Source organism: Ursus americanus, chromosome 18, assembly GCF_024610735.1.
Source record: "Ursus americanus isolate L20-20 chromosome 18, mUrsAme1.1.p, whole genome shotgun sequence".
Classification (NCBI taxonomy): Eukaryota; Metazoa; Chordata; class Mammalia; order Carnivora; family Ursidae; genus Ursus; species Ursus americanus.
The window spans coordinates 48,279,164-48,297,749 of NC_142144.1; the positions used below are offsets into that span (position 1 = coordinate 48,279,164).

General features: G+C 39.7%; 1 protein-coding gene across 3 annotated transcripts in view; it reads right to left on the reverse strand.

The window, feature by feature from the left end:
* ADAMTSL1 (ADAMTS like 1) overlaps nt 1-18,586 on the reverse strand; it is an 874,799-nt gene that overhangs the window by 192,330 nt on the left and 663,883 nt on the right. For 2 of the 3 annotated variants that reach the window (XM_087869619.1, XM_045780274.2), the window contains exons 11-14: nt 17,112-17,162; nt 12,414-12,618; nt 11,033-11,180; nt 8,527-8,611 (exon numbers count right to left, since the gene is read on the reverse strand). In XM_087869619.1, coding sequence (XP_087725745.1) covers nt 8,527-8,611; nt 11,033-11,180; nt 12,414-12,618; nt 17,112-17,162 — 489 coding nt within the window. The remainder of the gene's footprint in view (nt 1-8,526; nt 8,612-11,032; nt 11,181-12,413; nt 12,619-17,111; nt 17,163-18,586) is intronic. The other variant, XM_087869620.1, reaches the window with a different exon arrangement.

Genomic DNA, 18,586 nt, shown 5'->3' on the forward strand with positions numbered 1-18,586 from the left:
AAAAGAAAAGATAGGCCACTAACTCTATGTAGCAGATACAAGTAGAGTCAAATTAACTCTCTTCGCAAATAAAAAATGAGGCTATGACAGTTGTTTCAGACCATCTTCCTCTCCTACTGCTTTTCTGACCTATGCGCACAGAACATACTTTAAAAGTTGGGTTTTCCTTGACGCTAGTCTGATTATTTGAAAAGCCACATCCCAGGGCCTCACATGCCATTATAGCTTACAGTGCTATTAGTGCATTTGTAGTTCTCAACTTAATACCAGAATGGAGTTTTTAATGCATATCATTTTCCCTGATTTTGATAAAAATCTAAAATATTGTAAACTCAGAATACTTTCCATGAACGTTTTTTTTTTTTTGCTTCACGTGGAGTGAAATTGGTTTATTTTGCAATTTTGTAAAGGTTTCTTTCCTTTAATTCAACAAGTTTGGCAAAGCTTTCCAATGAAAAGTTCAGTTCATTAAAAATGACCTTAATGGACTTAACATATATTGGTGGTGACAGGGTCCATACTTTATTTTGGCACACGCAGATCCCATTAATTTGTCTTTGTCACTCTCTGGGGCTCAGCTGAGCAATAGTTCAGATTTAGCTTTCTTGAAAGTAGCTACAGAATGAGCAATAAGTGGAGACGTTGGGAGGGGCTGACAAATGTAGAACTTCTTGGTTTGCAGTAAAGGCTTTTCTAATGACTACATAAAGATGGCTCTGTCTGCTCTGTTGTTTGTTATTGATGTTTCTGTCTCGGTGCACATTGGGAGCAATCTAGGGAGATCAACTGTATTTAACCCAGAGTTGAGAGAGGGTGCTTTTCCACTCAAGCATTTTCTAAACTGTCCTTATTAATTTTTGCAATTCCCTGAAGGTCCCTTTTTATTCAAATAAATGTAAATAGGCATTGTCCTTTAGAATGAATTCTGGGCTCCCAAGTGTGACGCTTAACAAATGAATCTGGAAAAAGCCTTGAAAGTACAGAAGAGAGGCAAGATGGTCGTGTTAGCTGGGGCACCACTGGCTGAATTTCGGGTTAAATTGTACTTTTCTCTCACATGCCGGTACATACAACATCTGCCTCAATGTCTCCATTTGTAAATAGGTGATTATTACATGTTTTTAGTCCCTAAAACGTTCTCTGGGAAGATGTATGATGCTGGAAAAGGTCCAATCATAACCCCAGTTAACATGTATAGAGAGCGGGGCGCCTGGGTGGCACAGCGGTTAAGCGTCTGCCTTCGGCTCAGGGCGTGATCCCGGCGTTATGGGATTGAGCCCCACGTCAGGCTCCTCCGCTAGGAGCCTGCTTCTTCCTCTCCCACTCCCCCTGCCTGTGTTCCCTCTCTCACTGGCTGTCTCTATCTCTGTCGAATAAATAAATAAAATCTTCAAAAAAAAAAAAACATGTATAGAGAGCTTCCTGCATACTGGGTAAATTATATGGACTAACTTAATCTTTGTAATAACCCTATGTTGTAGGTACTGTTACTATGCTCATTTCGCAAATGAGGAAATTGCAGCCAAAAGGTTAAGTGACTTGCCCAGGGTCTCCTATTGCTAATCGTGGATCCAAGACGAACACCCGGCCACTCTGTCCCTAGAGCCCACACTTCGCCATGGCTGGTGCACGTTGCTGCTCTGCACGGAGTTCTGATCAATAATTAAACTGCTTTTGACTTTGATCCTGGCAGGACCGTATCCTCGTTTGAGCACGCAAATACACAGAATCACCCCTCACCAACTCACATAGTTGGCAGCGTGGTGTATCGAAAAAAATTTAAATTTGAGGAAATTACCTATGGTTTCTGCATCGCTGAGGTACACACACTGATACAAAATACCTGATCATTGGCTATGTGAAAATACCCAATAATCCTTCCTCAAGTCCTGGTTTTAGAGTGAAAGATTCAAATAAGTTCTATCACTATCTGCCAAACATCAGTTTGTATTAACATCCCCCAAATTCTTTCCATGTATATTGCATTCTTCTCTCATTTATGCCCATATTTGTAAATTACCATGTCCTAGCTTAACTATGCTAATATTGTTAACTCAGAGGAATGTATGGTAGTGGAGAGAATTTGGGAATTCAATAAATAATTCTCTTTCACTTCTTTTTAAATCCATACCACCATCACGCTGTGCATACCGAAACATCAAATGGCATTTTAAAAATACAGCTAGCTCATTTGTTCAATCTGTGGATAAATGACCAATACGCAGCACTTCGGACACAATCTTATCATTCCTGGGATAATGCACTCAAGGTTCCTTGAAGGCAAGGATTACCGGGTTTATTTTTACCGTCTTTGCAACTGGCACAAAGCTTGGCACAGGGCGGGTGACTTATGAGCAAATTAACCTCTTTCATTAGGAGATGCGAACAATTTAGCAGGTCTCTGGACTCTCCAGACCTAAAATACATAATCAGCCAGAGAACTGATATTAAGCATGCTGTTGCAGAGGAGATGATGGAAGAGAATGATCTGGGTAGATGGGAAGGAAACCTGAAAGGAAGGAGTTGAAAGCGAGCGAGGTCGTGACTATTGTGGGGTAAGGGCTGATTCAGTCTGGCCAGTATAGGGCTTTAGCTCTGCGAGGTGCCAATTCTCAAAACAAAATGCTTTTGTGTTTTTTTTCCTCCTGTAATTCTAATGCTCAGCCCTATTCTGCCTGAACATCCCTTATGTTGGTTTAACGATCTACGAATAGTATTTAAACTGCTTGATCGTAGATGAGATGACTTCTGATTCTTAAGAAATAGATGTATGTATGAGCTATTCCTTTTATTTTCTGTGGCCTGAGATTCATGAAGAGAAAATAATTCAGGCACCTTGTACTGAAGATATAAAAGGCAAAAGTATCTAGATCCATGACTGATGCTCGATTCCTTGAATATTCTTTGGGGGAAAATATAAAAACACATGTCACACAATTAACATTTCTAGCCACTTTTTTAAAAAAAAATATGAATTCACATTCTTAACCACTGAGTTAAGCCATCCACATTCTCAGACAACTTTACTGGATATAAATATGGAATAATGTAAACATACGCTTAAATATTATATATATTTAAATACTATTTCCAACAAGGTAAACAAGGCGTTTAATGACTCCAGGATCACCATGGCGACTCCTATTGGCTTTTCTTTCTGTATCTAATTCCTTGTGGGTTCTGTTCACACAGATGCATGAGAGGAATTTCCCTTTGCTTCTTATTGAATCAGCCCCATCACTAAGTTGATGCCATCTGGCATCCAGATATGACTGCTGCCTTTGGCCTGCTTGTTTTCCTTTTTCTTCTTCCTTTTTTTTTTAAAACGGCTTACACCAACATTGTTTATGGCAATACATTTAAGGTCTGACTATTGTGTTGAAGCACAAAACTGTTTTCTTAACCAGGCAATAAAGCTGTTAAGTGAAAATCTGATGAGATAACCCAAGATGTTTTAAGGGCAAGATCAAGGCACAGAGGCCCACCCAATCCTGCTTCTGAGAGGACAGCGCCATTTAAGGCTCTCCAGCCGGGGCGCGCCAATGTCTGAAGGAGGCTTGGCTGGCGAAGGCGGTTGTGGTGGTCACCTAGAGTCCACAGCAATCGCCTGCCTCCTGTGGCTTGCTCGGAGCCATCCAAGCGGAACTCCTGGCAACTGAGATAAATCCGGGAGATAACTGGCTTCCCTAGGTACCCCATTAGTCCTCCCTCCCTCTTTCTGGAATGACTTGATTCACAGAGCAGAAAGTCTAAAAACAGAAAGGCGGAGCATTTGGGGCAAACGGCTTTCTCATATGCCTCCCTTAACAGATGACACCTTGCAGAGCACTGAGTGGCCTGTTAGTGGCCTGAAGGAGTTAAGGAAATGAACAATTTCCTTCCTACTCCAAGTGAGATCAGGCTCCTAAAGAAAGCCAGCTGATTAACTTCCTGTTCAGCAACAGAGACGCGCTGCCATTACGTGCCCTAGAGGACACCTTAGTATCACTTTTGTGCAAGAAATGAAGCTGTCAAAGTGGTCACTGTGTGTACTTGGTTTGAGCTGGTTGTCATGTTTCTGCATATAACCCCACAAAGTAAATTCAATACAGGACATGGGAAATCAAGTCAGTGATGTACTTAGCTTCCATTTGATTAACGAACACAATTAGACGACCACACTGTGGTTCTGATCCCTCAGCAAATACGAGTAAAATTCCGAGGGCTTGAAATATACCTAGAAAGCTATTCCATATATTTGTCAGTGGAAGCAACGAGCTGGGCTCGATCTGACATTTACATCCTAGACAAATCAAGAAACAGACTCTGAATTATAGAGAACAAACTGACAGTGACCAGCGGGGAGGTGGGTGGGAGGATTGGGTGAAACAGGTGATGGGGATGGAGGAGGGCACTGGGCGTGATGAGCACTGGGTGATGCATGGAAGTGCTGAATCGCTGTATTGTACACCTGAAACTAACATTACGCTGTAAAAAGTAAAATGATAAACGAAAAATAATAACGCATGAAATCTAAAAAAAATAAATAAACAATGAATCCTAAATGATACTTTCATCAGCTGGAGGCAAATTTAAAAAGACATACTTCACATAACAGCAAAGGAGAATTCCATCAGTCATTTTTCCATCTGCCCCTTCCTAGTGCTGGAATGGCACGGCTCTTAGCCTTGCAAAAATGCAACTCAGACCAGAATCTTATCATTTTTAGAAGTCTGTCTCTAACCATAATTCCTTCTGTGTTAATTGAGTAGCATGAATTTCTACGGACATCCTCAGAGGCAAGTTCACCTTCCTGTATTTAGTTATAAGATTGTCCGTGCTTGATCAGCTTTCCTGGCTAAAGCCCCACATGACGTAGTCTCGGTTCGGGGCTGGATCTTGTTCACACTGTCCTATTCAACGAGGAGAGACAAAATATACCTTGCTTAAAGATTCTTGCTGCCGATTGTCAGAAAAATCTGATAAAAACATGTGCTGGGTCAAGACAAACCACAGCCGCTAGCAAAAAGTCAATTTCTAGGGTATGACTCTCCCAAGTGGGTTAGGAGCTATCATGAAAAGATATTCACCACGATATTCCCACCTTCGTGCCATATGAATCAAATGCATCATAAATACACCCGTCTGTTGCTACAAAAAAAGTCAACATCTAAAAGTATTTCTCAATAAAGCTGCAGCTTTATAAATGAATTCAATATATTAAGGCCATTACCATAACGTGACCTAATTGTCCTACTTACTTCAGGTATTCTTTTTAATAGGTTTCATTTATTTATTTTTTAAATTTTTTAAAAGGATTTTATTTATTAGAGAGAGAGAGAGAGAGCACGAGCAGGGGGAGGGGCAGAGGGAGAGGGAAGAGCAGACTCCCCGCTGAGCAGGGAGCCAGACTCGGGCTTCAATCCCAGGACCCTGGGATCATGACCTGAGCCCAAGGCAGCCACTTTATCAACTGAGCCACCCAGGCGCCCTATTTCAGGTCTTCTACGTGGCTGATATCTGCATGCGTATCTTCCGCAGGGCATTGAGCTCCGTGGGACAGCCATACCAGTACACGCTTCTGTTCTATAAAGTTTTAGTTATTTCTTGGACATTCAGTGTTTACTTTCTAATCCGAGTTTTTTTTTTTTTAAAGATTTTATTTATTCATTCGACAGGATAGAGACAGCCAGCGAGAGAGGGAACACAAGCAGGGGGAGTGGGAGAGGAAGAAGCAGGCTCACATCAGAGGAGCCTGATGTGGGGCTCGATCCCATACCGCCGGGATCACGCCCTGAGCCGAAGGCAGACGCTTAACCGCTGTGCCACCCAGGCGCCCCAAATCCGAGTTTTTTTCTAAACACACCTTAGGGCGGTTCCTTTCCAACATATCTTTGGCCAGAGTGCTAACCAATTATTATTATTATTTTTTTCATTTTGGGGTTACCACAAGCATCTAATATTCAATAACAGTATCTCCATATGCTAAAGACTTTAAGCTACTGATTTTCCTATATTGTTTAATGAGACAGGCTGGTGATACTATTTTTATTTTACATCAGGGGAAATCAATATTTACCATTTTTACTAGAGGACTCTCTCTATTAGCTGGAGCCAAAGTGAGAGATAATAGTTCTAGACCACGATTCATGCTTCTCTGAGCAGGTCAGAAGTGACGGCCACAGCTTCTAAACATTACCATTTAATTTAAGCAATGTGAGTCTCCTCGGTGGGGGGAAGGAAAGACTTGCTGACAGTATATCATTTTTTCATTATACTATGGAGAGTAATTATAGGTTGCTACATACATTTAGAAACTAGTCTGTGTGGTTTAAAAAAGAATTAAGACCACGCAAAATTATGTTTTTTAAATTCAAAATCAATAAAAAAAATAATATAACATGTAGGACCTTTCCTAGGGTTCAGTGCGCTAAACATGTCAAGCGCATTAAGATGTGGAAACCATATACCTTTCATTACATTATTCTACAGCTGTCACTTATTTCATTTTCGTATAAAAGTAATTATTGTTCCGAGCATAATAGTATACATTTCCTTTACCCGGCACCAGCGCTCCAATTACAATCTACTTCAATTCAGATTAATCATGCCGAGATGGCAATTCCATTACACCAAGAGTAAAATTTAATAATCTAATATATGGCTATAGTTTCAATGGTGAAAACTATGTGGTTAACTACTTTAGGGATTTTATTAAGATTAAAGTTAAACATAATGCATCTTAATCAGACCTTTAGTGGAAAACACTTGTTACAAAACATGGTTGACCAGGGTCTATGGAATCCTTGTGCAGGGGCATTAAACTCCACTTAATACTTTCATTTGAGAGGTATCTAATAATGGGAAAGACGTTAAATTATTGATGTAAGATGTTTTGATTTAATTTCGACTTTATTATATTATTTTACATCAGTTATAATGTGATACTGTATATAGGATTACGCTTTAGACCAAATGACAAAATATTGTGTACAGGAGAGCAGAGTTTATTTAAGTAGAATAATACACGTCTGGTTTTAAATGTATTTAACCTAAGAATACATATATAAGGAACAACTAGCTCCAATTACACGGCATCTTTCTGTGTCTTAAACGGGACCTTAGTGGATAAAGAGCTAATCCCCCTCTAAAATAAACTGCTTACTTCCTCTCCAGCAGCAAGAAGGCCTGTACAGCCAGGTACTAGCAGGAGAGAAACAAAAAATTTTAAGCCTTCATATATTCATGTAAAGGTTGCACCGTGATCTTTAAACACTGCCTTTCCTCCAAAGTTCTGCAATGGTTAATGGCTTTTTGAAAACGTCATTTTTCTAAAAAGTAGAAAAAGGCACTGTAGTAACTTTATAGTACAAAAATAATTTATGTTTTGCTTATTGTCCTTTTAAGTCAGAAATGCATTACCTAACCAAGTGACTGAAAAACAAATTTCATTTCTTTACGAATGAACTCTGGTCCTACCAATCTGTATTTTGAAATTCTTTTTCAATCTTTTGCTGTTTAGGGTGTGATTCAGGGACCCCATTTGTGGTCTGGCACACCATATCAGATTTAGATTCAAACAGAACGGATCTGAGAAAAGTCTAGATTGTTTTTGAATATATAGATTACACTGTTAACTTATATCTCTAGTGAAATTTAAACTACGGGTTGAATTTGGAAACCATTCCATACCCTACATGCTATACTCTGAATTCCTGGAGGGTGAGTAACATGTCTTACGCACCATTGCAGAGCACAGAGCCTAGGGCTTATACGAAATAATGTAATCCAGAAAATCATCACTCTGAGAAACTGCTTTGATCATAAATGAAGTAGATCATTAAAATGTTTTCCCTTATTTTTAAAAATGATGCAGCAGATATCAGTGTTTTCTAGTACAATTGATATATGGTTACCAATCAATCAATCAATCAATCAACCAATGTTTGTCTTTCTTCCTTATTTCCTCTTCTGAGGTATCTGAAAAATCTGTGCCTGGTGATCCTGCAAATTTCATAGCATTGATAAAACTGAGTGGGTAAGGGGCCGTGATCAAGTGGGGCAAAGACTGGGATCGCAGCAAGAAAGGGAAAAGAAAAGCTAATATACTTCCTTTGCCCGCAGATATTTTTTTCCTACGCTTTACTTTTTGTGAGGGGCTATATTGCAAAGCTGGGATATAAGGAATGTGAAAAGCTGCCCAGACTTTCACATCAAATCTATGTTACATCATCAGAGCGAGTCTGTCCTCACCTTTAGCCTCTTGGAAAAGAGGAGTCAGATTTTGGAGAAGAGGGGAGGCGCTCCCCCTTCATTTTCTTACTTCAAAACTGAAAAGTATTTAGAGAGCAAACATGCAATCAGACGATTTGAGAAACACTTGGGAACTGATGAATCTCCAATGTGACAGCCCCAAAGGCTCGCTTTGACCCTTAGCAAGTGGATTACACCTGGTTCAAAACCCAGGGAAGCCACATTCAGAGAGACACTACTTTGTTAAAACCAGTCAGTTTCAAAAGCAAAACATCTTGTAGTTTAAAAACTTACGAGGGTTCTTCTGACACGGCAGCTCCTTCTTCTAGCTCTTGAGCTTGTTTGTACCACGGAAGCTTGGCCTCTACTGGAAGTTTCTCTGAGAATTAAGTGCATGCGTATAGAAGAGAAGAGGTTAGAACCAATTTGGAATTTTAGGGAAATTTCCTTACCTCCTCACCAGTTCCTGATTTTGCGCTACCTAGAAACCATGCTGATAACGGCAAATGGTAAGTTTTTAGGTAAATTTTTGCTTCTGATGATGGTTATATTAAGAAAAAAGAATATTTTAAGATGTTTAGTAATACTAGTCTACCAGTCTTTCTGTTTCCCTTTTCTTATGTTGATGAGCAAAGGAGAGTTTTTTTTATGGAAGTCATAACTCTAGGAACACTGGCTCAACGTGTGTAGGAAGAGTCATCAAAGTATCTCTTCACCGTTTCTATGTTAAAAATATAGAATACTTATCTTTCAAGACAAACATGAAGTGCAGTAAGCTCTACTGCGATACTTTAATAAATTCTGACTTTTCTTTTTTTCCTTTTGGTGAAGTGTGATCTATGCCATATTGTCAAAAGCAAACAAAACTTCCACTCTGAAATTCACACAACGCTGCGTTAGAGCGCTGACTCATTCCGCACTACCCCGGGGCTCACGGACAGTCAGAATACGAACAGTTTAGGGTCCACGACCCATAATGTGACTGCTTCACCTATTTCTCTAGCTTTGGCCACACCATTCAGGACAAGCTTCCTAACTACTTCCTGGAAAAAAAAAAAAACTGCGAAGGAGAAAAAGAAAGACAGAGGTTAGAACTGTTCCTACAGGAGTGACTGCCAAGATTCCCATTTTGATATATTTATTAGGATCATTTATAGGCATATTTGCCTTTATAGTGTGAGCCAGTGAAGCTCTATCACCATTTTATGACATATAATTGTAAAGATGAAAGAAATATGTCTCTATATGCATACACCATAGAATTATATGGCATTTTAATGATGTTTAGAGAGCCAGACTCACTACTTAGTTGTGAAAATCCAGATTTTATTCTTGATAGTTAACCACAAACTGCTTTTCTTTCTCTGAAGTGGCTTGGTAAAGACAGAGCTAATAAATAATTGACTATTTTAAGTTAGGGGCACACTTCTCCTCTAGTCAGAAAACAAAGCGAGTGACAAATACCAAACTGCTAAGGGCGGAAGGATTTGCTAGCCTTTAAGCACGGTGACACGGCGCCCATGCATTCATCACTTTACAGCTAGCCCACGGCTCCCAACTAAGTGACTCGGTCAACCGCGTGGGATCCGACAGGGCGGGCCGTTGCTGTTTCAGGGACGGAGCATCCCGCTGGCCCTATTAGGCCTGCGACACTGTTGTCTATTGGAAGCGGATCTCGTTGGAGGTTCGGGTGTGGCCTCTTCCTCCCGTACCGGAGGGCACTGATGATAGTCAGGAGTTGACGATGACATTTGTGGAGAACTGATGACATTCCAGGCAGTGAGCTAAGCACCCTGTCTGCACTGTATCTCATTTAATACTCACATGATCTCTGAGGTCGTTACTATTCTTAGCCCCATTTTACAGAGGAGGAAACTAAGTCTCAGAAAGTGAGAGACAGAGAGATGTATTTATTACAATTAATCAGGATTTCGGGTATTTTTGGTTTTCTTTCCATTATATTGTTTAGATTTCACGATGCCATTCACTCCCACCAAGGGCAACCTATAGTAAATAAAGAGCTATACTGTGGCTGATTTTCTGAGAAATGTAATGGTTAGAGAAATAAACTAAGAAGCAAAAGGGAATCATATTTAATAATAAGAGGTAGCTTATAATAAGGAGTTCTCTACTTCTGAATGCTTTGCGACTTTGGTATTTTCTATTTCCCTGACACGGAGGACAGCAATATCAGCAAAGAAATCTGATTAGTCCACATGCTAATCAGAGAGACCCTGTGTAATTACAATAAGTCTTGCTCACTCAGTAGAACTTTTCTAAAATTCACTTTTTATAAATTATTCGCAGTATCTGTTAAATTCTGATTTATTCCAGATTTTCATTTTGAATTATAATTCTGGAATCTAGTCTCGTATTAATGTTTTAATTTTCAATATAAGAAGCAAAGCCTTTCTGTTTCAGCAATTTGAAGTATGAAGCCTCCTAATGTCTTTGAGTAGGACTCAAAGTAGACACTCTCGGATTCACCGCATTATTTTTAACAGCAAGAAATGTGACTAGTAAATCACACATGTATTTCTCCAACATCTCTACAGGATTTCCTTTTAAGCAGATGTAGCTGATACTTTTCAGCAATAGTCTTCAAACAGCTTTATGATCCAGGAGAGAATTATGTAAATATGTAATACTTAGTAACAATTTGCAAGCAAAAAATGATTCAAAAGATTTTTAGAAAGAGTTCAGTCCATTTAGTAGAGTCTAAGCTACACAAAAGAGTTACTAAGAACACTTGGGATACTTAACAATGAAAAGACTGGTAACAGGGTACCTGTTGAGTTACCTTTGGGTTTATAGCAGGGAGTGGGTATGACGCATTCCTCTTTTATGTGGGGCTTGGTTTTGGGGCTGCAACCTCCTGTGTGCATTCCACGATGGTCGATGCAGAGGACCACCCGATACCTGAGGCCCTGGCCACATGTCACGGTGCACTGGAAGGAGAATGCAAGAGAGAGGAGACTCATAGCAAAGCCTTGTTTACTTGGCCTCGTTTCTTACCCGAGACTCTTTAAAGGGCGGCTTTTAGATAAGGACTCCCGGTGGATTTGTACCATTTCTTACCATTCATGGAGTCTTTGCTCTATTTGGCTATTTAGGGTGTGGCTGGCTGAAAATTAAATCACTCTCAATTTCTTAGCTTTAGATTCGCTGGGCACATTCCTTAAGCACCCACTGTGTGCCAAGTCCCAAACCAAGCAGCGAAAAGAAGGAGAGAAGAAACTGTAGAGCGTGCTCACTTTTGATTCCTAACACTGCATTTTAATTTTGTCTAGTCACTTTGCTAGCTCCCACTTGGACGTTAACACTTTGCAAACTGCCATCATAGTAAATTTTACTGCAGCATGGCTGATCCGACTGATTATACGGACATGGTCAAAAATGTTTCAGGGAGTTGATTCAATGGCCACAGGTAGACGGCACCTCCAGTGCTTCGAGATGCCGGGGAGCAAGTCTAGATAGAAATGTCACAGCTCTGATTCTGCTGCCCCAAAGCCACATAGTGAAGTGAGAAGTCTTTTGCCATCTCTGTGGCTCGGGGCACAGTGGTTTACCTCCTCATCCTTCAATCTCTTTTGCCATCTCAAACCTTTTGCATTAGCAGCCAGGAAACCCCAAAAAACACTTTACTTAAGCTGCTGCAACAGTTTCCCAATATTCTAGAATGTTCTGGTTTTAATTATTCTACTTCATCCCCATTCTAATTATTTCGCCATTTCCATTTCATTTTTTTTTCAATGAATAATACCCATAGTTTTAATTGGGATCTACTCAAACCCTTTTTGGATATAGACAAAGTAGAAGAAATAAAAAATAAAACCAAACTGTGGTCTACTGAGCTCTATCATCAGAGCAGCTTCTCGACATTCAGGATCAGTCACTTGGCCCCAGTGACCCTTGACAGACACTTGCCTCTCTTCGCCACTTCAGGGACCGTTAGGAGCACAGAGGCTGCTTGAAGGAACTTGAAGAAGTTATGTCTATTTTACTCATTTACTTTTGGCTACGCTGGATTTGGGGTGAGCCTACATCAGGAGCTAAACTGCTAGGCTTCTGGACACCTCAAGGGAAGTGGGGAGCTGCACCGGGTAGCCGGTGGGGTCATGACAATGAGAGGGAAGAGTGGACTTACTCTCCTAATGAACAAAGAAAGAGGGCACAGTTACCGGAGACCACTCCTGTGCCAGCCATTTAGGACAGTCAAAAATGTTGCAGGGCTGCACGATGGGCATCTTAGGGGTGTACATGCATTTCCACTCTTCCACTGAGGTGACATGCCCCTGGATGTCCTCCTCCACACAGGAAACTGCCCGGCTCTGGATGCCCCCCCCACACGAGGAGGAGCACGCGGTCCACGGGGTGGCCTCCCACCTACAGAAGCAAGGGGAGTCATCAGGGCGGACATGCACATTGCCAAACCTCCTCAGTGACCTTTCCGACCAACCCCGTTCCCAGTGCCTATTGGGGCAATCAGGTTCTGAGAGGCTACGGTCAAGAGATCCGAAAGCTATCTGGTGTCTAAAATCTGATGAGTGAGAGTGAAGGATTCAGTGTTGGCAACGTGCTCTGTAAACCTTGAAGCTCTATGCAAATGAAAGAAATTACTGTTTTGAGAGCTGTCCACAGGGCTCTCCGTGCTGTAACCTACTCAACAGAGGGATATTCAGTCCTTCTCCTTACAGCTTGAATATATATTCTGTGTATAATATTTATATTATTTCATAGTTTATAAATATATATTCTGTATATATATGTTTTATATGTATATTTACGACATCCCAATAAATATCTTTGTCAAGATTAAAACTGATTACTCAATGAACGCTAATGGTTTGTATCTGGGCTGATACTTTCCATTTTCAATGCAATACTTTATCACTTAGCTTCTGAATACTTTGACATGAGAAGCTCATGAACGATCAAAGTAAACGAAACATTCGTTCCCTCTCCCTTGTTTCATCAGCTTTGGGACTACATGGATTCAGCACAATTCTGATGTTCACACTAGGCCATCATTACACTAAGGAGCAAAAGTAATAATGTGAGGCATGAGCTTCTCATTCCCTAACTGTTGAGGGACACTGGCAGTTAGCATGCCCCTTAGAAAGAACTGTTGGAATTGTGAAGAAAGTTTGGTTTGGGTTGGAAGGCTGACGGCATTGGAATCTAAAGATACAGTTACGTAAGGAAGAAAATTATAATATTATCAACAACATTTAAGAGAATTCCACTGATTTTTTAGATCTCTGCACAGCTCTGAAACATTTGGGACCAGATGCAGAGAGATATCTTTGCCTGATTCTTTTCTCTCTTCCCGCAGATTCAGAGAATGCCGAATTTTTAAAAATAGAAATATTGGGACCGAGCTTGTCTTTCTTGCATATATTCTGCTTGTTGATAAGGACTGCGAAGGAACTTTCAGATTTCTCTTAGAATTAGGAGAGATATAATTTTAATGAGAGAGAAACAAAATGTCGCCAAGTTGATCTACTTGAAACGTTAAATGTAAAAATATTGCACAGGCATACCGTGGAGACATCAATCACTCTATAAGTAAGATTTCATGTATATTGGGAATCTGACTTCTCTTCTGCATAAGCCTGGATAGTGTGTGTTTCCCAGTTAACAGAGGATTTTCCTCCACGTTTTCTCTGCAGTTTGAGTCTAGGCAACAACTGTTATCTCTACTGCCAACAGCCTAAACATGCTGCCAAGTACAATATTTTCCTATGCGTATTTCCCCCGGAGACACAAAAGAAAATGCTATTATGGGGAAACTGAGGCCCTCTGTTTAGCCCTTAGGAGACTTTCTGAGCCCTTTCAAGAGAATGAAGCAGCTCTGTAGAGGGTTTCTCTTCCAAAAGGGTAAAACCAATTCTCATTTATCTCCATGTAAATCTCTGGAGAGCTTCCCTCTGGATATGGATAACAGGTCTGATTCAGAATGAAATTGGGCTGAATATATAAGTACGTATTCATGTTAGATTTGATCTGACAGTGAAGTGGGAATATGTTTTTAAATGTACATTTAATCTCTTAGAACATTAAGATGCCATAAAAAGAAAGAGCACACTTTCTAATTGGTACTCTAACGTCCCTAAACTTGACCCTTCTAAAGAGAGAGTGATTAATTTCTGTCTCAACATTTGGACCTGACCCATAGTGTAATTTCACAAACAGTAATAAGTATCCTTTTCAGTGTCCGTGATCACACAAAGACAAATGATGCTAATATTATTCTAAGAATTTATAGTATGTGTCCATCTTACCATTATCGTTCTATATGTGAAAAATTATTGTGTGAATCCTGACATATGACAGGGTTATGTGGAATTTCAAGGCAAAACATGTCTGAGTGCTTTAAAGAAAGTATAATAAAAACCGAGAGAAGGCATGTTAGAATATCTTAAAACAGGGACCAGGTAAGTCCTTGGGGACAAAAAAAAGTGCATATCCAAGATTCCCATCCTGGAAGAAAAAAAAATGAGTTCATATACCACATATTTTAACTCTGATGGCTTTTAATTTTTTAAACACATAGGGTGTTTAGTTTAAGAAAGTCTCAAAATTAAGAGTGATGTGGAAATATTGTGTATATGAATTATGAATGAATAAGACTCCATTCTTCTTTTATGTTCAGGTATGTGTTCCAGTCAAAGACTGAAAGCCAGAAAAAAAATCTAAAAATTCATTAACTGTGTTTGTATCTACACTTGTGGTCTAAAACCCATTTAAATAATTTCAATATGTAAAGCCTTCTGCCTTGATCAGAAGGCAGGTGCCATCTGAGAATCATTTTTGAGCCTCAGTTCTTAACTTTGGGTCATTTTTGAGACTCAATTCTTCTTGTAAAAACATTTGTAGAAATTGCTTCTATTTGCTAAGATTTTATCAATTAAGCAGAATATCTAACTTTAGAATCGGCTCAGTAACAGCAGTGCAAGGAGTATGAAACACAGTCTATTTATTTGTGATTGTCCTTTTCCATTGTGATGCACAGACAGGTCCATGTGTACACAGGATAACATTAAAGAGGCTCATTTCAATCTATCATTGAGAATACTGGGCTTCTGGCATTTGGGGGAAATCAGAACATATAAGAAATGAAGTTTAACCTAAGACAGGCATTCGTCATAGCCCAGAGAAATATAAACAAGGGAGATCATAGATATGAAAGAAACTTAGGAGTGCTATTACAAGAAAAACCTAAACTTAACGTAGCTCACCCCTGACACCCAACTTTGCTTTTATTGTAAAATATCTAGCCTTCACACAAACAGATACGTGTATTCTGCGGATACTCATTTTATAGATACGGAAACTGAAATCAAATGAAATCTTGGTTCAGTTAAATTAATCTTTTTATATTTTCATTCCATTTCTTTTTTTCAAGAAACATTTACTATAGACATTTGGTTCTGGATCAAGACAGCAAAATGCTATGTCAGTAGCATTCTAAATTCATTTATCATCTTTATCAATATAGTCATAGAAAAGTGGGAGGGAGCTGACTAATGAAGTAACCCCTTAGTGGAAGAACTTAAAAAAGAAAACCCAAACAGCTATATGGAGTAGAAATCCAATGCTCCTGTCTACATACTACCATTAGGATGGTGAAAAGCGAGTTCTCTACCAGTCACTGGAAGTATTTAAGTAGAGGCCGGATTACAGCTTGCGTTGGTGTACATGAATTATGTAGGTACCAGTCTATGTGCACACCCGTGTGGGAATACCTATGCACTAAATACACATATATGCGTATTTGGGTAAATACCTGTGTCTATGCTCCCCTTGGGTGTGAGCGCTTGGAAGGAGTAAGGACAGGAAAGCATCTCTGGGGAGCTGAACTCAATGACCTCAAGGGCCCCTGTTTGGATTCCATTTCATGAAGTATTTGGAGATTTTCAATCAAACTATGTTTTATTTTGCAGTTCAGAACAAACTTATTTTCTAGCCTTTGTTTGGTCTGAGATTCAGAAAACTATCATGGATTATTTGCACTATTTACAATCTGATGGAAACTCTGGGTTCTAAATAGCAGCTGATGCCTTAGAGTCCAAGTGAGCAAAGAGGATAGAGCAAAGGTGTCTCCCGGCACAGGGGGTCTGCCAAGCCCGATTCTAACTTCTGCTGTCCGGGGAGCTGTTTCCAATGTGGCAGACCATACACTCAGGAGCTAGTGTATTTTTCAGCCTCTCCAGTTTTCGTATGAATATATTAATAAAGAGAACAAGTTCTCTTAAAAGTTCCTCCATCAGTTTAATTTTTTTTTCTAGTTAAAAAAAAAAAAGACCATCCTTTAAAAAAGCAACACTGCACATGGAATTGGATATTTTGGAGAAAAAAAAATGTCCCCCAAGTGTTCTGAACAATAAGGATGGGAAAACATCGTCTTTTGGTACACAATTCTAATTTCTTTGGAAAACAAAGAAGATCTTTAAAGCCCCTATGCAGAGTAATAGCACATCTGGAATCCCACATTTGCGGGATTATATTTTAGGCGGTGTTTGCTTAACAGTCAGCAACAAGGCTTTAACGCCTAGGGTCCTATTGCAGAGAAACAGAAGAGGACAAAGGGAGTGAAAGAAAGACACAACATAACTCATACACTGTGTCTAATCAGAGTGAGTGACTGTGTCCGCTTCAATGTAATAGGATCCTATCTTAAAATGGTTTTCGAATGACAAGCTTATGGTCTGAGCAGCCCAGTACTATTCAGAAGCAGAGCTCAGGATGGGTTGCAAAATATACTATCGACCATCTTACTTTGACAGAGAAACACACAATCTACATCTACATAGATATATAAAAGAAGCAGAAGGCTGGTTTACTAATTCGAGCATCAGGATGGTTGATTTACGTACCGAGGAAGGGGGTGGTAGAGGTCATAGGGCATGATCTGCTTGTATCCGTCACTGTTAGGAACAATAATGCCAACCCTCTGAGTAGAAGGTACACACAATAAAATAAACACTAAATGATTACATTATACAAACTTTGTTAGACAAATGCAAAACAACATTAATAAATCGTCTCTGAAAACAACGCTACAACAGTTCAGTAATCTTTACACTAGCATATGCGTGAGGATGGGGCAAGTTCTTTGAAAGGGCACCATTTACTATAATTAGTTCTCTGATCCAAGCAGGAAATACCACTGGAAAGGGTGGTGGCAAGAAAACTTGGCACCTCATCATTAACTATGACACAATAAGCTTGTAAATGTTCTTTAATCCCCCAAATTATACATCCTATGAGGTCATTATTATCATCATTATTAATGTTACTTCCAGATGCTCGGCAAGCAATTACAGTTACTGTCTCGCTCCTGATGAAAGAGAGAGCTCTGTTTAAGAGTATGTACCTGGGGATTGACAAGAGTCTGGAACGTGCGTTAGCAAATAGGTTTCTACTCTTGGCATAGCTAAAGATTTTAGTGAATATCTGAACGCAGTCATTGGGTTATTGTTGTAAACGGAGGGAGAACTAGCGAATATAGTAGGCAACCAGTAACACAATCAAGTTTCCTACCAAAATAAAGGCAGAGCAGTTAAAATAGAGAAAAAATAGGGAAAATCATTTTTGTGGTCTGTAAAACTGTGATATTATGTTAACCGCTATTACAGTGGTGGGTTGTGATGGTCGTGACTGTTGTTAGTGTATCCAGTGTCCTGGGAAACATGTGAGATTCAGAGACAGAGCCTAAAGGAGCCACAAGAAATGACATTATAGGGTGTACGGCTAATGGATTCACAAGAAATGATATTATAGGTTGTGTGGAAGTCCCCAGGGGCCTTACGGACTCTAGTAAACTCCACTACTAGTAAACTACACTACCTCACTGATTTCAACTCAAGCTTCCAGTTGGCAAGGTTTTCTTGCAGCGTCCCCTGGCTTGTGGAAGATTTATGATGAATTGGTCTCAGATAAAAGGGCTAGTATCATAGACTCTCCGTCAAGAGTGGGAGACAGAGAGAGCTGAATACACAGCTGTCACCCCGGGACAGAACATGGTAGGGCACGAGCAGAAGATACTTAGTTTTCAACTGACAAATGACAGGAAGTCTCTCTTTCGAATACTGAAGGAACTCACGTGTTCTCTCTGTATCCCTGGGAGAGATGGATGGGTGTATATTTCTAGATCCACATTCGATATAAATGTGGATATTTATGTTTAAATCAATAAATAAAGGCTTCAGTTTTAATTTCATTCTCTGATATAGGATGACATAATATATTCTTTCTAGATGGCTAGCAAATCTAAGCTTTTGGGTAAAACGGGTAAGGTCTGCATACTGTAGATCAGACAGATAAAAAAACAGCACTGACTGGAGGTCAT